Source organism: Candoia aspera, chromosome 7 (genome assembly GCF_035149785.1).
Source record: "Candoia aspera isolate rCanAsp1 chromosome 7, rCanAsp1.hap2, whole genome shotgun sequence".
Lineage (NCBI taxonomy): Eukaryota > Metazoa > Chordata > Lepidosauria > Squamata > Boidae > Candoia > Candoia aspera.
The window spans coordinates 81483882-81509580 of NC_086159.1; the positions used below are offsets into that span (position 1 = coordinate 81483882).

A 25699-nucleotide genomic window follows, 5' to 3' on the forward strand; every position below is an offset into this window, starting at 1 on the left:
AACAGCCATCAACTCTACAACGCATTTTGGAGGTCTACCAAGCACTTCTCAGCCACAGGACTCAATTTGCTGTACTAAGGAGGCCTTTATTTTTATTTGTGAATCTCTTTTGATGGTATTTGTTTGACTAAAACTTCATCAAATGGAAACCCTCTTTCCAACTTTGCACAGATCTATTCCAGACTGATCTGAGAACATGGCAGCTTCTTGCTGAACTTAGAATTAAGCAGGATCAGGCCTGGGTAGGACTTGTATGAGGCTCGACCAGGACATTGCAAGGCTGACAAAATGTCTTTGAAGAAGGCAACCAGAAATCACTTTCCACAATAAAACACACGTCTGCGTCTCTGTGATTGCAGAAGTTGGGCTCAACTTGATAAAGTTTAGCTTTTCCATCAAAGGCATAGAATGTTACATTTGAACAAGTAGGCATTAATGAAACAAACCAGAGATTCAGGCAGGATTCTTTTCCAGACCTACGTGGAGATGTAAAGAGTGATTTATCTATCTATTTATTAAATGCATTATTTTCTGATCAACCTGGCGCTTTTTCAGTGCTGTCTTCCATAGATTGCAAGTTAGATTCTTTTTTGCACATTAAAAAAGACATTTCTAATATCTCTTCTTTCTAATCAATGTAAAGTAGAACAAATCATGTACTTTCCACAATAAATATGAGCAGCTGCAATCTAGAAACTTTCAGTGTTTAGGGTTACTTTTTATGTAGAGATGGAGATGGAGATGGAGATGGAGAGGGAGAGGGAGAGGGAGAGGATAGAGATAGGATAAAGAAAGATAAAGGTAAAGGTAAAGGTAAAGGGAGAGAGAGAGATTTTAAAGGATTTTATCCAAATAGATAGAAAAGAAATTGCTTTCTCATGGCTGTTCTTATCTTAGAGGGAGAGCCTATGTTGTATTGTTTCACCCCACTCCAGTTCCCTGGCTTCCCACTTGAGTTAAATTAAATTACAAGGGACAATATTGCAGGATAATTTAGCGCTAGAACTTTTTCAAAACACAACTTGTGGTGTGCCTGAAGCACTAATATATGCTAAGGTATTCTAGGTAGAAAACCAGGAGCTGCTCTGGCAGAGAATGAAGTCTTGGAGAACACAATTTATTATAGTAATACTCAGTTTCCTGGATGCCCTGATGGCAGTTATATTATATTCCAAAAAGTTAGCTAATTACTGTCTTAGTCTGTAACCTTCTTGAAATCTTTTCAGGAAATATACAAATACTGTATCTATTTCCCCAGAGAGTTCCCTACCCCGGGGCATTACAGTGTGTGTGTGTGCGTGTGTGTGTGTGTGTGTGTGTGTGTGTGTGTGAGTGAATGACAACAGTCAAGATGGCGGCCCTGGCTGTGCAACTGAAATCTGTTCCTTTTCCTAAAGGGGCAGGGCTCCAATAGCACATGGCTGTGCCCACCATCTTCACATCCTTGCCAGTTGCAGTCCTTTATAGTCTCAGATTTAAATCAACTATCTGATGACTGCATCAGATTTGGGGTTCAGATGTTTCTTTTATGGAAGACCTCAGGTTATGCAGGCCTGTCTTGTACCTGCCTGTATTGGCAAGCAAGCAATTCCTGATAGACTTTTGAGATGGAGGAATTACTTGTGCAGCAGTTAAGTAAATGACAGGCATTGTGGGCCTTGTCTAATTTTTATACCTAATTCTTAATAGCACTTGAAGTCCATCTGATTGTGTCATTTATACTGATGACACAGCCAGGTTGAAAGCTTTCCAACAACTCCTTTTCCAAAGAACTAGGACTAGTAAAAAAAAGCATTTAGGTTGGGAATTAATATATCACCTATGCAGCTGGGACGCGGTGGCGCTGCGGGTTAAACCGCTGAGCTGCCGATCGGAAGGTCGGCGGTTTGAAACCGCGCGGCGGGGTGAGCTCCTGTTGCTAGTCCCAGCTCCTGCCCACCTAGCAGTTCGAAAACATGCAAATGTGAGTAGATCAATAGGTACCGCTTCGGCGGGAAGGTAACGGCGTTCCGAGTCGTCATGCTGGCCACATAACCCGGAAGTGTCTATGACAACGCCGGCTCCAAGGCTTAGAAACGGAGATGAGCACCGCCCCCTAGAGTCGGATTCGACTGGACTTTACGTCAAGGGAAACCTTTACCTTTACCTATGCAGCTGGAGTGCAGCTATTTTTCAGCTACTGATTTCCTTATTTGACTAAACGTAATAAATGGATCTAGCAGTTCGAAAACATGCCAATGTGAGTAGATTAATAGGTACCGCTTCAGCGGGCAGGTAATGGCGTTCCGTGTAGTCATGCTGGCCACATGACCACGGAAGTGTCTACAGACAAACGCCGGCTCTTTGGCTTTGAAACGGAGGTGAGCACCACCCCCTAGAGTCGGACACGACTGGACTTAATGTCAAGGGAAACCTTTACCTTTACTAATAAATGGATCAGGGGGCGCGGTGGCGCTGCGGGTTAAACCGCTGAGCTTGCTGATCGGAAGGTCAGCGGTTCAAATCCGCGTGACGGGGTGAGCTCCCGTTGCTAGTCCCAGCTCCTGCCAACCTAGCAGTTCGAAAACATGCAAATGTGAGTAGATTAATAGGCACTGCTTCGGCAGGCAGGTAACAGCGTTCCGTTCAGTCATGCCGGCCACATGACCATGGAAGTGTCTTCGGACAAACGTCAGCTCTTCGGCTTTGAAACGGAGATGAGCACCACCCCCTAGAGTCGGACACGACTGGACTTAATGTCAAGGGAAACCTTTACCTTTACCTTTTTAATAAATGGATCACAGTATAGTTTATTTTCTTTAAAATAATGTTAATCTGCAGCCCTTGCATATTTTTATGTAATAAATCTTTCTTTATATAAAATACTGCTCAATGCTTGAATGTTGCATAAACCTCTTGTACGGAGCTCCCAGGTTTTGTGCACATTCTCCTGCTGCAGCATCAGGGCCATGCGTCTGATGTGCTGTGTGGTTGCCTTGCAAATCACACCCCCTGTGTTTTGGTTTAGGAACGTATGATTTGCTAAATGGGACAGAGGTTGGGGAAGAGGCAAGAAGAGGAAAAATGCTACACTTGTCACTGTGAATTGTAATTCTGTTTAGCATTTCCCACTCAGTGTCAAGAGCTGGACCAGGTGACCAAACCTATCATCTGTAATTGCAGGGCATGGATTTGAGCAGCAGAGCAACCGCAAGCAAATCCCAGGTCATTCTGAGAAGCAAACTGACTTAAATGGATGGGTTTGTATAATGTTGGCCAATTGTTGTTTATTCATTTAGTCGCTTCCGACTCTTCGTGACTTCATGGACCAGCCCACGCCAGAGCTTCCGGTCGTCAACACCCCCAGCTCCCCCAGGGATGAGTCCGTCACCTCTAGAATATCATCCATCCACCTTGCCCTTGGTCAGCCCCTCTTCCTTTTGCCCTCCACTCTCCCTAGCATCAGCATCTTCTCCAGGGTGTCCTGTCTTCTCATTATGCAGCCAAAGTATTTCAGTTTTGCCTTTAATATCATTCCCTCAAGTGAGCAGTCTGGCTTTATTTCCTGGAGTATGGACTGGTTTGATCTTCTTGCAGTCCAAGGCACTCTCAGAATTTTCCTCCAACACCACAGTTCAAAAGCATCGATCTTCCTTCTCTCAGCCTTCCTTATGGTCCAGCTCTCGCAGCCATATGTTACTACGGGGAACACCATTGCTTTAAATATGCGGGCCTTTGTTGTCAGTGTGATGTCTCTGCTCTTAACTATTTTATCGAGATTTGTCATTGCTCTTCTCCCAAGGATTACGCTTCTGATTTCCTGACTGCAGTCAGCATCTGCAGTAATCTTCGCACCTAGAAATACAAAGTCTTTCACTGCTTCTACATTTTCTCCCTCTATTTGCCAGTTATCAATCAAGCTGGTTGCAATAATCTTGGTTTTTTTGAGGTTTAGTTGCAAGCCAGCTTTTGCACTTTCTTCTTTCACCTTCATCATAAGGCTCCTCAGTTCCTCTTCGCTTTCAGCCATCAAAGTGGTATCATCTGCATATCTGAGATTGTTAATGTTTCTTCCAGCGATTTTAACTCCAGCCTTGGATTCCTCAAGCCCAGCACGTCGCATGATGTGTTCTGCATACAAGTTGAATAGGTAGGGTGAGAGTATACAGCCCTGCCGTACTCCTTTCCCAATCTTAAACCAGTCCGTTGTTCCGTGGTCTGTTCTTACTGTTGCTACTTGGTCGTTATACAGATTCTTCAGGAGGCATACAAAGTGACTTGGTATCCCCATATCGCTAAGAACTTGCCACAATTTGTTATGGTCCACACAGTCAAAGGCTTTAGAATAGTCAATAAAACAGAAATAGATGTTTTTCTGAAACTCCCTGGCTTTTTCCATGATCCAGCGGATATTGGCAATTTGGTCCCTAGTTCCTCTGCCTTTTCTAAACCCAGCTTGTACATCTGGCAATTCTCGCTCCATGAGTTGCTGAAGTCTACCTTGCAGGATCTTGAGCATTACCTTACTGGCATGTGAAATGAGTGCCACTGTTCGATAGTTTGAACATTCTTTAGTGTTTCCCTTTTTTGGTATGGGGATATAAGTTGATTTTTTCCAATCTGATGGCCATTCTTGTGTTTTCCAAATTTGCTGGCATATAGCATGCATTACCTTGACAGCATCATCTTGCAAGATTTTGAACAGTTCAGCTGGGATGCCGTCGTCTCCTGCTGCCTTGTTATTAGCAATGCTTCTTAAGGCCCATTCAACCTCACTCTTCAGGATGTCTGGCTCTAGCTCACTGACCACACCGTCAAAGCTATCCCTGATATTGTTATCCTTCCTATACAGGTCTTCCGTATATTCTTGCCACCTTTTCTTGATCTCTTCTTCTTCTGTTAGGTCCTTGCCATCTTTGTTTTTGATCATACCCATTTTTGCCTGGAATTTACCTCCGATGGTTCTAATTTTCTGGAAGAGGTCTCTTGTCCTTCCTATTCTATTGTCTTCTTCCATTTCCACGCATTGCTTGTTTAAAAATAATTCCTTATATCTTCTGGCTAACCTCTGGAATTTTGCATTTAATTGGGCATATCTCCCCCTATCACTGTTGCCTTTTGCTTTCCTTCTTTCTTGGGCTACTTCCAGTGTCTCAGCAGATAGCCATTTTGCCTTCTTGGTTTTCTCTTTCTTTGGGATGTATTTCGTTGCCGCTTCTTGAACAATGTTGCTGTCAGGCTCTGCCTGCTACTAAATAAAACGCAGACACCAATCCAGGGGAAATCAGGTTCTGGTTTATTTGCGTATAGTGCATGCCTAGGGAAAAGCTGAGAGTGGAGGGAGCGTGCCGGTACGAGGTTTAAATAGCCCGCGCCGGTCAGCGCTCCTCCTTCATTGGGTTAGGCAATCCCCGAACCCCGGATGTCTCATTGCTGGTGGGTGAGGGGTCACGGGGCTTCTGCTGGTGCCCCGGGCCTCTGCTTAATCTTCCTCCTCCGGCCGGTGATGGCTTTGTGCCGGGCGATGATCTTCTGCGATTCTTCTGACACTTCCAGGCGTGCCTTGGTTCGGGCGTCGTCAGAGTCCACCTTTGTTACAAGGTATCGCTTGATCGGTTTCTTCGGCTGGAGTCATTATCTTGTTGCCGGAGTCTGATGCCTTTCTTTTGTTAGTCAGTTATATGTCCTTTGCCCCATTTCCCTGTATTGTTGTGAGTGTCGTTGTGCTGACGCAATCAGTGCAACGGTGCTCATGACATGCTGCCCCCCTTCCGCATGGTTAACCCATGGGTTTATTGGGGTAAGCCATGTGGAATGCGCGAATCAGGTCCGGTGCCTGGACGTGTCGGGCAGCAACCCATTCTGGGTGGGGGAAGTGCTTCCACTTCACCAAGTAGTGTAGGGTGCCCCACCTCCGGCGCGAATCGAGTACTTCTTTTACCTCGAAGTGTTGTTGGCCATCTATCATCACCGGGGGGGGGGGCATGCTCAGATGCCATCGGGAGGGGCTTGCCAGTTTTAGGAGGCTACAATGGAATGGTGAAGTCTCTTTAAGTTGTGTGGCAGGTCTAGGCGTATTGTGACCGGGTTAACTATTTGTGCTACCTGGAATGGCCCAATGTACTTGGGGCCCAATTTCTTCGAGGGTTGGGGTGATTTTATGAATTTAGTAGAGAGATATCTCCTACCTGGAATGTCGGTTGCTGGCGCCGGTGCTTGTCTGCCTGTTCTTTGTAGGCTGACTGTGCGTCTTTCAGCGCTGCTGTGATTACTGGCCACAATTCTGCTATCTTCTGTCCCCAGTCACCTGCGCTCAGTGGGGGGCCCGGAGGTTGTGGTAGCTCTGGGATTGGGACGAACTTGCGACCTGATACCACCTCGAATGGGGTTTTCCCTGTGCTCGTGTGAATGGCGTTATTGTAGGCGACTTCCACGAATGGGAGGAGGTCGACCCAGTCGTCCTGGTGGTAATTTATATACGGAGGAATTGTTCTAGTGTGGCATTGAGGACCTCCGTGGCTCCGTCCGTCTGGGGATGCCAGGCTGTGGATAGGGCTTGTTGGGTCCCAATGAGTTTTAAAAAGGCCCGCCAAAACTTTGAAGTGAATTGTGTCCCCCTGTCGGTCACCACGTGTACGGGACATCCGTGTAGCCTGTACACGTGTACGAGGAAGAGTTTGGCCAGCTGCTGGGCGGACGGGATCACTGCACAGGGGATGAAGTGTGCCTGTTTCGAAAAGTAGTCTTTCACCACCCAAATGGTTGTTTTCTTTTGGCTGGGTGGTAGATCTACTATAAAATCCATGGAGATCTCCTCCCATGGCTGGGAGGGCTCCGCCACAGCTTGTAGCAGTCCCTGGGGTTTTCCCAGTGGCCGTTTGGCCATCGCGCACACTGGGCAGGATGCCACATATGCCTTGACATCCCGCCTCAGTGAGGGCCACCAGAACTGTCTTCGTGTCAGGTGTAGAGTCTTTAGAAATCTGAAGTGTCCCGCTTGCTTGCTGTCGTGTGCTTGTTTGAGGATCTCCAGGTGCTGTGCATCCGGGACGTATAGTCTGCCTTCCCCCCATGCCAAGTCGTGCTCCATTGTCACCTTGTCGGGGTTGGCTAGGAGCCAGGGGTCAGATTTGAGAGCGGCGGTGAGGTCTGTGTGTATCCCCCCTGGCAGCTGCAGTCAGCGCCGTTTGTTGGCTGGTTGGTTTGCAGTCGGTTGTGTCGTGGGGGTGGGCTGTCTCCGTGTGCTGCTCTGGGTGGTTGCTGCCATTCCCAGCTGGGAGGCAGATAATACCGTCCCTACCATGTCTGGGATGGGCTCTTCGTCTTGGGGCAGTCTGGAGAGGGCGTCAGCCAGGAAGTTCTTCTTGCCCGGTATGAACTTCAATTGGAATTTAAACCGGCTGAAGAACTGAGCCCATCTCACCTGTTTAGGGCTGAGGCATCTGGGCGTTCGGAGGGCCTCTAGGTTCCGGTGGTCTGTCCAGACCTCGAACGGGTGGGTGGCCCCCTCCAGTAGGTGTCTCCACATTTCTAGTGCTGTTTTCACCGCGAACGCCTCCTTCTCCCATACGTGCCAGCGCCTTTCTGTCTCTGAGAATTTTTTCGACAGGTAGGCGCATGGCTTTAGGATTCCTGCGGGGTCCTTTTGAAGCAGTATGGCCCCCAGGGAGAAGTCGGAAGCGTCGGCTTGGACCACGAACGGCCGTTCTGGGTCCGGGTGTGCAAGGATTGGCTCCATTGTGAACAGCGCTTTCAGCCTGTCAAACGCTGCCTGACAAGTGGGAGTTCAATTTAGTACTGCCCCCGGGTTCTTGACTCGCCGGGTTTCGCCGACCCCTTTCGTTTTGAGTAGGTCTGTTAGGGGGAGGGCTATCTCCGCGAACCCCCTGGCAAAGGACCTCTAGAAGTTCGCGAAGCCGAGGAAGCTTTGCAGCTGGAGCCTCTTGCGTGGGTGTTCCCAGTTCAAAACTGCCTCGACTTTTGCGGGGTCCATTTCCACGCCTTTTCCGGAGATTCGGTAGCCTAGGTAGTCCAAGCGTGCTTTATGGAACTCACACTTGGACAATTTGGCGTAGAGTTTGGCCCTCTTTAGTTTGTCTAAGACTTGTCTGACCAGTCGTTCATGTTCTTCCTGTGTCTTTGTGTACATGAGGACATCGTCGATGTACACTAGCACCCCTTTGAATAGGTGTTCATGTAGCACCTCGTTGATGAGTTGCATGAACACCCCCGGGCCCCCGCTAGCCCAAATGGCAGTACCTTGTATTGAAAGGCGCCAAGGGGACAGTTGAAGGCTGTTTTCCACTCGTCCCCCATCTTGATTCGGATTCTATAGTATGCCTCGCGGAGGTCGAGTTTGGAGAATACTCGGCCCGTTGACAGGTGGGCGAGCATGTCTTTTACGAGGGGCAGTGGGTATTTATTGGAGAGAGATGCGGCATTGAGCCCCCGGTAGTCGGTGCAAAGCCGTAGGGTGCCGTCCTTTTTTTCTCGGAAAAGGACGGGTGCTCCGACGGGTGAGTTCGCCGGCTCTATGAAACCTCTGGCCAGGTTTTTGTCAAGGAACTCTTGGAGGGTTGCCAGCTCCTTCTGGGTCATGGGGTATATCTTTGGTTTGGGCAAGGGGACGTCAGGGAGTAGTTCAATTGTGCAGTCCGTCTTGCGGTGGGGGGGTAGTTGGTCCGCCTCCTCCTCTCCGAAGACGTCTGCGAAATCGGTATACTGCTCCGGCAGTTCTTCTGGGGTTGGGTCGGTGTTTTGGGCGACTGCCTCCGCCCTCCCCACTGTCGGGGTGGGTATCCTCTTCGGTGTTGGAGCTTGGTATGTGCCATCGCTGAATTGGATGGTCCGTCTCCTCCAGTCTATGCGTGGGTTGTTTTTTGCTAGCCACGGTATGCCCAGCACTATGATGGGTTTCCCTATTTGGGTCACCACAAAGGAGATCTGTTCGTTGTGGGTGCCCATTTTAAGGGAGACTGTTTCGGTCCGCTGGGTGGCTGGTCTCCCCCCCGCTGTTGAGCCGTCCAGTTGGTGGAACGCCAGCGGTTCGGGGAGAGGTAGGCACGGCAGGGTGAGTTTTGCCACGAGGTCGGGATGGATCAGGTTCCTGGAGCACCCGGAGTCCACTAGCGCTTCGGCCGTGGTGGCTCTGGGGCCATAGGCGAGCCGGACGGTCCCTGTTAGGATGTAGTTGTCATCGCTCTTGCTGTGGCTCTTGCACCCCTTTTGTACCACCTGCCCCGCGGCGCAGCTTAGAGCAGGCGGGGAGCGTTTCCCGCCGGCTGCTCCAGGGTGCCGCTGTCGTTCCCCGTGAGGTAGGCGTCCGCATCCTCATCTGGGGCGGCTGCTGCTCCTGTCAGGTGCCAGGTTGGGGGGGGGGGTATTCGGGCTTGTGCAGAGGTTTCATTGCGGGTTTGGGTGTGCGGTCTGGCGCTCTGTTTGCGGCGCACTCTGCCACTCTGTGCCCAAACTTACCGCATTTAGCACACGGTCCGCGCCCGAATCTCCGCTGTTGGCCCGTTTGCCAAGTTGTGCCAGGTTGTGTAGGTTGTGCTCTCGGGTTGGGTGGTGTTTTGTTTTCTGCCGTTGTCATTAGGAACGTGCGATGTGCATGTTCTGCTTTGCCCGCTAGGGAGATCCATCCCTGCAGCGAAGCTGGGTCGTCCCGATATAGCGCCCATTGGAGCACTTCTCGGTTGAGGCCCCGTTTGAAGATATCAATTAGGGTAGCCTCGGACCACTCATTGATTTTGCCTGCGAGGGCTTTAAAGTCCAGGGCATAATTGGCTACTGTTCTTTTGCCCTGTTTCAGTGCTTGCAGTGCGCACTTGGCCCTCTCTTTCGCCAGCGGGTCTTCGAAATGGTACCTCAACGCGGCGATGAAGTTATGGAAGTTTGCTAGGGCGGGGGAGTTGGACTCGTACATCTGTACGTACCAATCCGCCGCCCTGTCTTGTAGTTTGATAGCTACCACCAAGATTTTCTCCCCCTCTGAGTCAAAGTATTGTCCATAGCGGGCCATGTATTCTCTGGCGTTGGTGACGAAGAAAGATAACTTCGTGGGGTTCCCGTCGAAGGTCACTGAAAAGTCTCTTGGGAACCTGACATGCTGTGGGTCGCCCCCCCATGAGTTTTGCCACGTGGCCCCCCCCGGCGTGGGTGCACCCGTCACCGCGACTGGCCTCCGAGCTTGACCTCTTCCGCTCGGGGTCTGGTTTGGGGTGGGTACCTGCGTTGGCATCGTCTTATAATGTTTGTTGGTTACTAGGGACTGTAGCATGGTTCTCAGGTCCCGTAGCTGGGCTTCCATCGCTGTGAGCCTGGCTTGCGTGTCTCTGTTCACTGCCTGCTCTGCTGTTGGGGACGGGCCGGTCGGTGTTTCAGGGTAGGCGAGCCTCCAATCCGGGTAGGGTGGGTCCATCTGGTGGTCTACCCCATTGCCCCAGTAATGGAGTGGTTGGCCCGTGCCCACATCCTCCGCTGCACTTCCGGCAACTGGGCTGGAGCTCCATGCCCGGAACTGGGGTGCGGTGTGGGCTGGGAGGATCCCCAAGGCTTCTATGGAGGCCGTTGTCTCCAGCCGTTGCGGGTTCGCCTCCACCCCTTGCGGGGTCTGGGACTGAAGGGCCGGGTGGGCAGGGCAGGTGTCCGTGGCTTCTGGGGGGTACGTTGGCCCCAGCCGTCGTCGGGTCACCTCTGCCGCTTGTCGGCTGCCTTGTCCGTCTGGGATGCGGGTCGCCGGCTCCATTGGGTTTCTCTGTCTTGCCTCTCGCCGTCTGGTTCCTCCCGCGGTGCGTTTCCGTCCGGTGGGGCTTGGCGAGGTTGAGTTTCAAGACTCTCAGCTTTCTGTCAGGCTCTGCCTGCTACTAAATAAAACGCAGACACCAATCCAGGGGAAATCAGGTTCTGGTTTATTTGCGTAGCGTGCATGCCTAGGGAAAAGCTGAGAGTGGAGGGAGCATGCCGGTATGGGGTTTAAATAGCCCGCGCCGGTCAGCGCTCCTCCTTCATTGGGTTAGGCAATCCCCGAACCCCGGATGTCTCGTTGCTGGTGGGTGAGGGGTCACGGGGCTTCTGCTGGTGCCCCGGGCCTCTGCTTAATCTTCCTCCTCCGGCCGGTGATGGCTTTGTGCCGGGCGATGATCTTCTGCGATTCTTCTGACACTTCCAGGCGTGCCTTGGTTCGGGCATCGTCAGAGTCCACCTTTGTTACAAGGTATCGCTTGATCGGTTTCTTTGGCTGAAGTCGTTATCTTGTTGCCGGAGTCTGATGCCTTTCTTTTGTTAGTCAGTTATATGTCCTTTGCCCCATTTCCCTGTATTGTTGTGAGTGTCGTTGTGCTGACGCAATCAGTGCAACGGTGCTCATGACAGTTGCGGACTTCTGTCCATAGTTCTTCTGGGACCCTAACTACTAAGTCCAGTCCCTTAAATCTGTTCTTCACCTCCACTGCATATTCCTTAGGGATATTAGTGAGCTCATATCTAGCTGATCTGTGGGTCTTCCCTAATCTCTTTAGTCTGATCCTAAATTGTGCAAGAAGTTTGTGATCTGAACTACAGTCAGCTCCAGGTCTTGTTTTTACCGACTGTATAGATGTCCGCCACCTTTGGCTGCAAAGGATGTAGTCAATCTGGTTTCGGTGTTGTCCATCTGGTGAAGTCCATGTATAAAGCCGTCTCTTAGGTTGCTGGAAGAGAGTGTTTGTTATGCACATTGAGTTGTCTTGGCAAAATTCTATCAGCCTATGTCCTGCTTCGTTTTGTTCTCCCAGGCCATGCTTACCTGTAATTCCAGGTGTCATTTGACTGCCCACCTTAGCATTCCAGTCTCCTGTGATGAAAATAACATCTCTTTTAGGTGTGTTGTCCAGTAGGTGCTGCAGATCCTCATAGAACTGCTCTACTTCAGCTTCTTCAGCATCTGTGGTTGGGGCGTATATTTGGATCACTGTGATGTTAGATGGCTTGCCCTGAATTCGAATTGAGATCATTCTATCATTTTTGGGATTGTATCCAAGCACTGCTTTAGCCACTTGACTATTAATTATGAAGGCTACTCCATTTCTTCTGTGGTCCTCTTGTCCACAGTAGTAGATCTGGTGGTCATTTGATGTGAAATGGCCCATTCCAGTCCATTTCAGTTCACTGATGCCCAGAATGTCTATCTTTAATCTTGACATCTCACCAATAACCACATCCAATTTGCCCTGGCTCATACATCTTACATTCCAGGTTCCAATGGTGTGTTGATCCTTAGAACATCGGATTCGCCGTTCACCATCAGCACCGTCGGCCGCTAGCCGTCCTTTCGGCTTTGAGCTAGCTGCGTCATCACGTCTGGGGCTAGTTGAACTCATCCTCTGTTCCTCCCCAGTAGCATTTTGACCATCTTCCGACCTGGGGGTCTCATCTTCTGATGGTATACCGACATATCTCTGGTTGTACTGATCCATTTAGTTTTCACGGCAAGAATACTGGGGTGGGTTGCCATGACCTTCCCCAGGGATCACATTTAGTCTGACCTCTCTGTCATGACCTTCCCATCTTGGGTGGCCCTTCACGGTTTAGCTCATGGCATCATTGAGGTGCTCAAGCTCCAGCACCACGGCAAGGTAATGATCCTTTGCTGAAGGTTGGCCAATTAGTTCTTGCAATTTTATTTACATTTAGTGTGGACGTTTATTTTAATCCAATTGCACCACACACCTCCAAAGAATATCATCCACACACTTTTTTTCAGAAGACTAGAGATATTGCAAGGTCACCCTTCAAATAACCAACATAGAGAGAAACCAGTGAAGGCCAGGAGACATAGATGCCCACAGCCAAGGGGCACATGTTATAGCAGGCTCCGCTCTCAGTGATGTCGCTGCAAAGTCCCTCTATATGTGTTTGCATCATGTCACATCACTGAACATGTTCAGATGCTGCAAAAGCATATCCTGTTCCTTGCTTGCTGGCAAAAAACCAGGCCAGCTATCCTAGCTGGCTTGTTTCCAGCCAGTAAAACAGTCCAGTCTCTTCCTACAAGCACATTTTTGCCTGCAAGACCAAGTAAGTAAGTAAGTAAGTCCTCAAAGTCATTTATTTATTTTTTGCTGCCCTGCTTGGATGTTTTAACATTTTCTGGGAATCTTCTTATGTCTGTTGACTCGATTGGCTATACTGGGATGCCCATACCTACGATCCTCACATAATTTGGGACAACTGCAAAGGAAGCAATGAAATTGAACGATAGTCATCCTAAAATGAAGAACAACGTGCTGTTCAAATGTACAAGTTGTACACTTCTTGTACACTTCTCATTGATAGTGTAGCCTCCTTGCTTGCTGCTGTCCCTCTAATACTACATTAAAGACATGATAACCCGTCATTTCCTTAGGTTATTGCACGGGGCACCCCTAACAATAACACAGCTATAAACAGTCAGGCAGGAGAAGACATCCAGGCTTGAATATTAATAGTGAGAAAGAGCAGGTCTCGACATACCTTGCTTATTTTGCTCAGGAAGACTTTTGCAGCTCACTTCAAGTCCCAACTTAGCAAAGTGCTGAAGGCGAGCATTCTGCACCTACCAGAGTTCAGACAACGGGGCCTAATTTAACCCCCAAAGGGCTGAGCAAAGTATTTGAGGAAATCTGACAAGAGTTTGACGGGAGCTTGAGTGAAGAGGGAAGAGTCTGTCTTGACTCTTCTACTGCAGCCCTTGGATCCACGGATGTGCTAATCATTCCTTTGAGTAAAGCAAAGCCCACGGCAGGGTGTCAAAACAGCTAAGATGCCAGCCACAACAGCATGACCGAAGCCCCTCCCCTTTTTTTAGACATGTCTCACACGTATGACAGCCATAAAAAAGGAGCAGGCTTCGACTGCTTGGTTGGGAATGACCATTTCACTCTTTTGATTGCCCTTGGTTCATCGGGCAATCTTTCCAGTGATGTACAGAATGCAGTATCAGAAGGAAGAGATAGGTCATTTTTCAAAGAGAAATAAATAAATTCAAGTGCACCGAGATTATGCATAATGCAGCAGGATTTGTATGATGAACACCTCTTGCTTGCCAGGTACCAAAGATAAAATCTTACATAAATGATCAACCCTCAGATACTCTAAATGATATGTTAAATACATTATTATACTATGTTGCGTAATAATAAATGTAGAAGACTCTGAGCGCACACAACCATCAAAGAAATTACAACAAAATCTATAAAACATAAAGATAAATTACTGTTCTTTGTTGCAAGTTCATCAACTAGACATTGTCAGATATGTAACAGTATTAACACTTAGATATGAAATAATGATGTGTATTACAACTAAATCTTAAGTGCATATATCAAATGACATCAAAACGAAAAAGAATCCCATGCATGAAGATTTGCCAGGCAAGCCATACTGGAAGAAGTCTTTGGACCTCAAGGCCCCACTGAGTCACAGTTTTCGCTAAATCACCAACTTCTAATCTAATATGGAATTTATCTGAGGATAAAACAGAGAAAAATACAAAGGCCATGTAGGTAAATAGAAATGTACCCAATATATTAGCTTCTGCAGATGTGTTTCATTAATCCACTGCTGAATTTTTAGAAATTGATTTGTATTATCGTTAGCAAATTTCATCTTATTGAATCAAACATGGACTTGGATTTACAGCTTGAATTTGTGTTTTCATTCATGGTATGTTTGCCTTTATCATATTTACGTACCAACCAATGTTTTAATTTACACGCACCCACCAATACTATCCCCTATTATCTTGTGTGAAATTGTGCTGAATATAATTAATCTTGTTGGGACTAATTACATTCAATACTTGATTTAGAGGAGCAGATTCTACTACATTTTGAAAGAATCTTTATTCCTACAGATGATCTGTTATGCTATTGATTATTTTATTGAAAATACAGTAGTTAATGGATGAAATCACTACAAGTCAGCCTCCAATGATTCCCAGGCTGCACAGATCTCCCCAGTATCGATATGCAGGTTCATGTCAAGTCTAAATTATCTGCCACCCTTCCCATATTTTGATAAACACAGAAGATATCTAGTGGTTTTTAATTTCCCTTCTGAGGCAATTCAAGGGTCTCAGGGAGTACTAGTAAAATATCCAGAATCTTAAAATCATATATTCAACAAAATTTTAAAACAGCAGAGATAACTATCTTAAAACACATCACAGAGATATAGGAATACCATTCATTTAAGAATCTCACTGAGTGCCAGCCAACACTATTTGAAAAAGGAGAATGTTGGGAGCTTGCAACCAGAGCAAATGAATAGGAGGACAAACAGGAACAGAATTTTGCAAGGGAAGAGGTGGCTGCCCTCTCTCAGTGCCTGGGGCTGTGGGGGCCTGGATGGGGAACAATAGGCTTCAGCTGAACCCTGGTAAGACGGAGTGGCTGTGGGTTGACGGCTCCTTGGTTTCCGGGAAATTGTCATCTTTAGTTCTGGATGGGGTGGCACTGCCCAGACAGACTCAGTGCGTAATCTGGGGGTTCTCTTGGACTCATGACTCCTGCTCAAAGAGCAGGTGGCAGCCGTGGCCAGGAGGGCCTTTGTGCAACTTTGGGTTGTGCACCACTTAGGCCCCTTCCTGGAGCGAGAAGCCCTCCAAACAGTCACTCATGCCCTTGTTATCTCCCGTATAGACTACTGCAATGCGCTCTACATGGGGCTACCCTTGAAGAGTATCCAGAAGCTTCAGCTGGTCCAGAATGCGGCCGTGCTGGCAGTTATTGGTGCCCCAAGATCGGCCCATGTGACACCACTGCTGTGCGAGCTGTGCTGGGTTCCAGTTTGCTTCCGAGTCCAATTCAAGGTGTTGGTTATCACCTTTAAAGCCCTACATGGCATGGGGCCAGGTTACCTGAGGGACTGTCTCATCCCCATAACATCGACCCGTCCCACCCGGTCATGAAGAGAGGGCATGCTGCGGACCCCGTCGGCAAGGGAATTCCATCTAGCAGGGTCCAGGAGGCGGGCCTTCTCTGCAGTGGCCCCCGCCCTCTGGAACATTCTGCCCCTGGAGGTGAGGCAGGCCCCTTCAGTCCCGACCTTCCGGAAGGGTTTGAAGACCTGGTTCTGCCGCCTCGCCTGGGATGGGAAGGGCAATAGTTCTTCCTGGGGGTGGCTGGTCCCGTAGTGCCCTCCCTCCTGAGCAAGATCTTGTTGCTGCTGGATTTTATATTCATTTACTTTCTATTTATATTGGTTATTTGTGTGATAATTTATGTCTTTTATAGTTTTAACTTCCAATTTTATTGTAAACCACCCATAGTTCCCCTTGGGGGAGATGGGCAGTGATAGAAATTTGATTGATAAACAAACAAACAAACAAATAAATAAATAGTGTGCTGGCTCAAAATTCTAAAAATATAACCCAGGGATTATATTTAGGTCAAGCAATTCCTAAATATTATGTGGAAAAAAGTCCTCCATGTTACCAACAATAACTAGTAGAAAGGTAGAAAGACCAAGTGTTTGGGGTTAATCACCTAGCATCAACAGACTATTGGGCATCAGGCATGACTTTACACTCAGTGTAACAAGCTCCTGGCTCTCAGGGAACAAACTGGTTCCCTGGAAACCAAGATGGCTAACCTGGAGATGCTTAGAGAGCCATAGAGGTGTGTAGATGACATCTTCCAGGACGTGAAAGCTTCTTCCTACCCTCAGGTTGATGGGCCCCGTGCCATCAGGGAGAATTGGGGTCTGGGAAGAGAAGGACATCATTTCAAGGATAAGGGAGAAGTTCCTACAGGAAAGAAGCCATCCACATTCTCTCATTCTGAAAATCTTTCTCCAGAGGTGGAGAGATTTTGATTGTGGACAATTTAATCAATCCAATAGAAGATGTTGTGATGCATAAGTGCCTCTGCCCGGTAGAAAGGTTGTACATGTCCATCTTAGCTCAGCTGCTGAATACTGCTGGAGAGGATGTGGGGCCCATTTGGATACCCATTACATGGAAAAATAGACTCCGCCAATCCTGGGAGCCAAATTTAGACTGAACAGCCAAAGTCGCCTTCTTAGAAATGCTACCTGTGCAGACCCATCTAGGCAAGTATGTCTCAGAGGGGTAGAGAACAGCTGGTGCCAGGTAGAGAACTTTAGATTTGTTAGGCACTGGAGAACTTTTGGAGATAAGCCAGACCTAGAGGAGAGAGGAGTCAGGCTCCCTGTGCGTAACATCAAAAAGGTGGCAGAATGGCTTTAAAACCAATTTTTTTGGAGGAAAGTCAACATGCATTGGGCAGCATCTGGTTTCCGAAATGATTCTAAGAGATACCACCAAGATTGAAAGTGGGTTAATGGTTGAATACAGTATGACAGTTCAGGAGACAAAGAGGGTTTTCTTGAGAAAAGCACCGTGCCAAACATCTGACACTGACAGTGTCAAAGTTAAGATGTACGTACTCATATAGGCTGGTGGCTAAACTGGTACTGCTTAATCTTCCTAGCCTCTTTTCTCACAAGTTAGAAAGTTTTCAAGTTGTTCAAGATTTTAAACTTCTAAAATGTTTTTTTCTGAATTACTCATTTTGTTGTAATGCCTCTCACTTACTGTAAAAGAATTGTTTTCCTCAATTGTGCTGCATTTGGGGATTATTTTCCATGATGTAAGAGTGGGGTAGAAATTGGGTGAATAAAAGGAGGGAAAGGTGGAAGGGTATCTGTAGAACATAAATAGTCCAGTCACATGGTCTTAAAAAACAGGCAGAGCTTCAACCGTATCCCTGTGGTCCCCATCTTGACTTTTTTCTGCCACATTCTGCAGATATCCCTAAAAGGGTAAATGGGGCTTATATGGACTGACCGGTCAATAGATGCTCTTGGATGCTGGGCCAAGGGTTCAACAAAATCTGTTGGGGATGTCCTGCTGATTTTTGGTGTTCCAAAAATAAAGGCTGGAATAGAGGAATGGAGGCTTCCAAACGGACCAGGTGGTCTTGTAAGGAGGTGGCCAGAAGGTCCGCATGGCCTGTTACGTCGCAAATGCCAGGCAATCAAAAATGAGAAGAACCCCTCAGCCCCCCAAAGTGGCAGGTCTCCATGCAACTTTTTTTTCAGCACTCAGACCTGAAGAAGGAAAGTGAGATCTGAATGGAATGTGGAGAGTTAGCTTCCATGCTGACCTTGCTGCTCAATAAATATGACCACAGGGTTCACAGAGACTGTTACTTGAAACTCCAACAGCCTGGAGGGACGAATCCTTCTTGAGATGGCTTCAGTGACGCCCACAGATGCAAGCTGGAATCTTGAGCTTTTTATTACAGTATCTAGCCAATGACTTTTGAGCTTTCCCTCCCCTTTCCCAGTAGCAGTAACCTTGTCCCCTTTATCTTATCTCATCGCAGAAAACATCATCCTGAGCTTGCCTTCTGTCTGGGAGCCATGCAGCCAGCCTCCCCGCCCCCTGCCCCCTGCTTCTAAACTGCCTCACAATAATTTCACAGCTTATATTGCTTTCTGCTGATTTACACCTTCAAAGACAATTACGACTTGGAGTTCTTTCATATGGTGTATCTTACCATTGCCCTAACTTGCTGGCAACTGGGTGCCTGATGGCACGGGGCAGAAATCATTTAGCTGCTGCACTTCCTCATACAGTTCTTTGGAATTTGGGTATTGTAATAATCTGGCATTGTCACACTTTTGCAAACTGAAAATAAGACTTGTTGTTGGTTAGCTTGCAATCTAACCTTTGTTTTATCTAAAAGGACCTTTCATCACTTCTTATCCCAAAATTGATATCATTCCCATGTAGCCCCTGAAATCAACTGGATTTCTCTGGTCAAGTTTGATTATCCTTAGCTAAAGGGATGAATGGTCTAGTGTGGTAGAACGGATCTTCCTAATTAAGGGCATTTCTCTAAAGTAAGTGCTGTGCTCAGTCTAATTCAACGTTTCCCAACCAGGTGTTCTTTTGGTGCTCAGACATCCACTTTCAGAAGTTCCAGTCGGGAATGGCCAAGATGGGATTCTGGAGATTGTAGCCCAATCCATGGGACACCTAGCTATCTGGGAATTAAGCACTTCCTTCATACAAAACATGGATCATTTTGCAGAGCAATGCCGCTCCCTTTGGATGGCAGCCATATTTGAAGGGTCCTCTTATCTTCTGGTTCTTTAAAAAAGGTTCCAACTCACCAGAGGAGCAATGGGAATGAGACCGGCTGCCCCCAAAGCATTACTGGAAAATTTTCCCTAATCTGGAAAATCATCATGCACTGAATGAGCTTGTGGTGGGTCAGAATCACTTTGGGAATGTTGTCCGAACTGGAGCGTCAGCCCAGCTTTTTCAGATATTAAATTGGATTTTTGGACCTTTTCTCCCTCCCTATGCCCCTGGAAATTAACACTATTCCATGTCTTAGTTTAGAGCAGTGTTTTTCAAACTTGGCAACTTGAAGATGTGTGGACTTCAACTCCCAGAATTCTGCAGCCAGCAAGTGTGAAAAACACTCGTTCAGGGGCCCCTTGTTTTACACTATGACATTATAATTGATTGTAATACATTGTTCTATCAACAGCTATTCTATAACAATAGGTATAAGCACACTATAAATAAAAGTCCTCCTACTGCATTTTCTTGTTGAAAAATGCTTCCTTGTTCAAAGTTTGCCTGCAGGAGAAAATTTTACTACTCAGTCAACAGTAAGATATTGTAGGCATTCACACACACCACCTGGCCTGATGTGAATCAGCTTCAGCACAATTCTAAATATACTTCCCTATTTCTTACAAGTAACACTCAGTGCACTTCTGTCTTACATTTAAAAATTATCCAGATTGTCCTCTATTCTCACTCTCAAATTATTTCCAGGTTCCTTAACATTCACAATACTTTTATTGGATTAAAAAGAAATCTGTAAGCTAGGTGTCCCATAATAGATACAAATACTGTATATTTTGCAATAAATAAGCATAACATTAACTTGACATTAATGGCATTTATCCAGAGTTAAATATCAATGCCAGTAGCATGTAATGTGAGACAAAGGAACAGACAGAAAACTAGCATGAATAATTATTTTGATCTCTCTCTTCCTCCTTCTCTTTAATAAATGGAGCCATGGGGTAAGGATATTAAAACCACTGTATGTATATTTACTATATATACGACAAGTATATTCTAGAGAAGGTACAGGACAAGAATATTATTAGCGTAGAATTCTATGTCCTGAAAATCTCAGTTTTTCTTTTTAGAAACAAAGGTTCTTGTTGTGTTGGGTATGAAAACAATGAAAAGATACAACTGGGCACAAATCCAGATGCAGAGCAATCCCACAGGTTTAAATCTTTTCTGCATAAAATGTACAGCAAATTCATAGCACAGGGGTTGCATTTGCACAATTTCTGGAGTCCACAGAAATTAGATTTACTGGGTACCAAATATGAGTTGCCTACATGTTGATATAGAGAACCAGTTTGGTGTAGTGGTTAAAGGCACCAGGCCAGAAACTGGGAGAACGTGAGTTCTAGTCCCGCCTTAGGCACAAAGCCAGCTGGGCGACCTTGGGCCGGTCACTCTCTCCCAGCCCTAGGAAGGAGGCAATGGCAAACCACTTTTGAAAAACCTGCCAAGAAAACTGCAGGGATTTGTCCAGGCAGTCTCTGAGAATTGGAGACAATGGAATGAATTAAAAAAAAACAAAGATCAGCAAACACGGGGCAACTTCTGGTGACAGAATTCTCTCAGGAGGAGAGATTGTGAGATTGCCCACTTGTGCTCTGGATAGCTGCTCCTCACGAGGAGACTGCAGGAACTGAGTTTCTTGCAGTCGATTGTGGGCTGAGTGGCTTGGGAGTCGAGGGATTACCATTGCACTCAAAACCGCTGTGCAGCCTTTATGGATACTTGACCTGCAAAAGCCTCACTTTCTTAATCGTTTCAGATACAATTAATTTACAACTTAAGAGAGATCTTCTGACTGGCAGGAAAAAACAAAGACACTTGGTGAGTCACCTTCTTTTTGCAATTAAGAAGACGGAAAAAAATACCTTAAAGGATTTTGACTTAAAAGCAAAAACTTAACAAGATTCTGATTTAAGAAAGTTTTAAACAGATAAAGGGGATGGTAATTTTTAGAACCAGGATATTTTTTTTCCTTTGTTGAAAGTGTCTTTGAAAATACTAAAATTAACTGGACGAACAGAGCAGAACTTCACGGGAATGCTGATTGTTTATTATTAAGGAAAGTAGATAAATGGTGGATTTTACAAAATAAGAAGATAAAGGTAATACGAGCCAGACTGTGTGACTGTAGCTACAGAGAGCTAATTGGGACTAAAGTGTTAAAGACAGAGAAAAGCAAAACAGGAGGGGGAAAAGGAGAAGCCTTCCTTTTAGTTTCACCAAAGTAATTGACATACTTTCACTTTTGGGCCATAATTATTAGGATGGCCAGCCCAAGCAAAGCAGCAAAAATGGGAGAAGGAAGGAGAGGTTCACTAGAACAAGTTACAGATAAGGGCATCACATCAAATTTATTGCAGAAAATGTTTAAATTTGGCAAGAGGATAGCTGAAACTGTTGCCAATACTTTGGATGCTTTTAAAAAGGAAATGGAAGAAGGATTTGCAGGGATAAAAAAGATATAAAAGGAGAAGTTAAGAAGGTTGATGAATCTGTAGGACAGCTGGCTGAGGGTATAAAACAAAATCATGACACAGTGGAAGTTTTGGAAAGTAAAACAGAAGTTATCAATGGAGAGATGGAGGAAGATTTGGATCACTTGGCATTACTGAAACGGAGAGAAAAAGAATTTTGTTTAAGATTTTGAACAATTCCAGAAGATCCTGGAGAAGGTATCAGAGAAAAGATTGTTACGTCCCCGTCTAACTTTTTGGATTGGGATGAAGATGACACAGAGGCAGAGTCTGATAAAGTTTATAGGATCAATACACCATTTGCAAAATTAAGACACGCTCCAAGCGATGTCCTGGTGCGCTTTGTCAGGAAGAAGACTGGAGAGCAAGTTTTGCAGCAGCATTTTAATACTAGGTCGAGGATTGGTAATACAGATGTAATTGTACTCAAGGAAATTCCAATTAGAATACCGCACAAGTGAAAAGAGTTTTTTTTTTCCTGACAGACAAACTTGAACAGAAAAAGATTCCATTTGGATGGGATAAGTGGAAGGGGAGATTTTTGCTTTTAAACAGCAGAGATTCATACTGAACACTGCAGGAAACGAGAGATTTTCCGGGAAAATTCAAAGAAGAACTGGAGAAAATGCAAATGGAAGTGACACTGAAGATGCTACCAGATTGGGTGCCACAGGTATTGGTTTTTCTAAAATCTCGGCATAACGATGGATTATAAGTGCTTAATACGGAAGAGAAATGGAGCAAATGCTCCTCAGAAGAGAGAAAAAATAACTATTTGAAAAAGTTAAAACAAGATGTGATTTGCTTACAAGGAACACATATTAGGAAAAAGGATATAAAATGTTTGAGTCACAAAAATCTGGGTGAAGAAATTATTTCAGCAGGAATGAAAAAAAGAAATGGAATTGTTTTGAATATAAATAGTCAACTGTACCCAAAACTTACATTCACTGATGATTATGGCAGATATGTTGGGGTGGAAGCTAATCCACAGGAGGTTAAAGACCGTGATATTGGGAATTTATGCCCCCAATGAAGGTAAAACAGCATTTTATAAAGGTTTTCTGGATAAACTATCGGACTTTCTGTATGAAAATTGGTGTCTCCTTGGAGATTGGAATGGGGTGGTTTCCCCACAATAAGAATGAGAAAAATCTTTAAAATACACAAGGCAAATTACCAAGGTTTTCTTTGATTTAATGGCTAATTTGGTGCTTGTTGATGGATGGAGATATAAAAATGGGGACACAAAGGATATACTTATTTTTCTGAAAGACATAGATCTTTTTCAAGAATAGATATGATCTGGATCTCTAAGACTTTGGCTACTAACGTTCAAAAAGTGGAGATATTACCAAAGACTTTCTCAGACTTCAATCCGGTGACTTTAACTTTTAAAAGGAAAAATGGCTGTCTCAGATGGAGACGTCAAGAACCCAACAAATGAACCCTGAGCTGCATCAGTTCTCTACTGTTAGAATTATTCTACACAGGCAGGGATGCCTTGTGGGTCTCAAGGATGTCGAGATGCAGCTGCAACCAAATAGTCAAGCCCTGCCCCTTTTTTCACACGTATCACACAGGCGTCACACATGAGAAGGGGGCAGGGGTGGGATGGTACAGCTGTGGCCCCCATCTTAACTCTTTGGATTCTCTCCCACAGATGCCCCGGACAGAAATTTTAAAGAAATGTTAAAGAGCAGATTCAAGAGAAGTGACTTTTATCCATTTTTCAAATGTCTTTACATTCTAAAATGAGATGCAGCAGTAGGCTTCTCCATATGCTACATTAAATAATATGTTAAAGGACTGAATTAGTTTTATGTTAATATTATACACACACACACACACACACACACTATATATTCATTCTTTCATTCTCCCCCCCTTAAGCTTTGGTTTATTTTAATTGCTACTATACATATCGCGTTTATATTGTACTGTTATAGTTGCATTCCGTTTTTTGTGCATTTGTTATATTTCACCATTTAAAAAAAAAGTGAAAAGGTTCAATCTTGAGCATTGAAATGTGCTATTTTTGTCTTACATCTTTCGTTATTCTGCTACAGAATACTAACTGTGGAGAATTAAAAGACAGGTTTTTGCAGTGGGTTATCATAATGAAGGTAGAAATGTAAAGGCAATGACCTTTGGATGCTTAGGCATGAGACTACTACATCTGAGAACTCTGTGGAGGGGTAACTCATTGACGTCAATCCCTACTTTTGTAAAACGGATCTAACTAAGCGTGCATACATTGTACTGGATCCAGAAATCAGCTGTACTCACTGTATATGTGAGGTAGGACTGGAGGTGTACTTTCCATTCTTCTCCTGATGTTGTCTCACCCCCATCTTCAGAGGTGTCCATGGGGTATGATAACGATGGGGGCTTTTTTTAATGTGTTGTATGTGCATAAAAAACAAGCAGAACTTTGGTTGCACCATTGCAGCTGCCATCTTGATTTTTTTGACCACACCCTGTGGACTCCTGCTCCTCTCCTATGAGCCTGGCTGTTTGTGAATAAGTCATAATGCCTGAGTTGTTGCTTGCACCTATGGGCTCAAATCATGCAACAAAAGCAGTTGGCAGGCTCTTTCAGCAGGGTCTGGGGGCGAGGGTGGGGAGTCACACATTGAAACCCCAGCAGGAGCAGAGACAGCCCCAAGGCCACATGAGGACACTCTACAGTAATGTCCAATGAGGGTTTAACTCACATGCAGAGTCAACCCTCTAAAATGAACAACAGACGCTGATGGATCCACTGACTTCATTAATGTAAGTGTGACTAAGTTTGGATTTGACTTGTAGCATTACTTCTAAAATTAACACCTCTCAAAGTTCCTACCAAAAAAACCCACCTTCAGGATTGCATGTAATAAAAAAATTAAGTGGAGAAGGAAGAAGAGAAGGAAAGGGAGAGGGAGAGGGAGAAGGAGGAGACAGAGAAAGGAGGAGGAGGAGGAGGCAGAGAAGGAGAAGGAGAAGGAGAAATGATGGTGGAGAAGGAGAAGGGGGAGAGAAAGAGAGGGAGGGAGGGAGGGAGGAGGAGGAATACTGTGTTGTGATTGTGTGTTTTTGGAAAAAAGACTACTGTGGGAAGAAAGGCAGAAGGCAAAATTGCATCGGTTCTCCATCTGGAGCATTACTTTGTAGAGTCCCTTACCTACTCGAAGCTCTTGACCGAAGACGGTCTTCTCTCCCAGGGCTGAGCAGTTCCACCTGCCATATCGGAACTGGTACTGACATTCATTGATTCCCATCTGGGCCCCTTCTCCAATAACTATGATGGCATCAGGGCGGCTCTGGCAAATTGCTCGTTGCCGTGGGGCCAAGCCTGGGATCTTGTTGCAGATTATATTTGCTCCCAAAGCCACCACCGATGACAACGCTCTGAAGAAAAGCAGAAAAGCAGCATTAGAACTAATGGAAACCATTAATTCTATTTCCTTGAGAGAGCAGCTGGCTGGACAAGGCAGTTGCCTACAGCGTAAGGAAAAGGGCTGGAAGAGGGCTCCTGTAATTATGCTCACTTATCTCAACCTCTTTGGTCTGGCAGTTGGGCTGGAAACCTTGTGTGACTTTCGGTAATGCCTGGTTTCCTTGGACCAAAGTTACCACGTGTGCCATCTGTCTTACAAAATGTTGGCCCTTTCAGGCTTTGTCGGCTATCAAACTAGGAAGTGAGGAGATACGAGAAACAGGTATTAAAATTTGATTTGGATTTTCGGAAATCTTTGTAGCTGAAATTCACGTTGAGTGTAGAGGGGCTTGGCTCAGCCTGGCTGCAGAATGCAGGAGACCTACAGATCGTCCCTTCTAATTTTAAACCACAGCATAAAAAAGCAGGGAATGACTTTATTTGACCAACATTCATGCTCATTATTATAAACATGAAGTGGTGAATGATTAATAGGAGCTCGTAAGCATAAATTTCAGAGTCAGATTTTTCAGACCTGGAAAATGGTTTGGAGCAGTCCAGAAAAGCAACTCAAATGTTTAGTCAAAGAAGCATTTTTCAGTAATTGTAACAGACACATTTATAATTTGCATTAAAACCTTTGCATACTGTGGTACATTGTCTCAGGCATGAACG

The 25699-nt window shown here is 45.7% G+C and overlaps 1 protein-coding gene across 1 annotated transcript in view; it reads right to left on the reverse strand.

Moving 5' to 3' along the window:
* Nucleotides 1-25699, reverse strand: part of WNT7B (Wnt family member 7B) — a 126410-nt gene that overhangs the window by 23514 nt on the left and 77197 nt on the right. The window contains exon 2 of the mRNA XM_063309199.1: nucleotides 24770-24996. Coding sequence (XP_063165269.1) covers nucleotides 24770-24996 — 227 coding nt within the window. The remainder of the gene's footprint in view (nucleotides 1-24769; nucleotides 24997-25699) is intronic.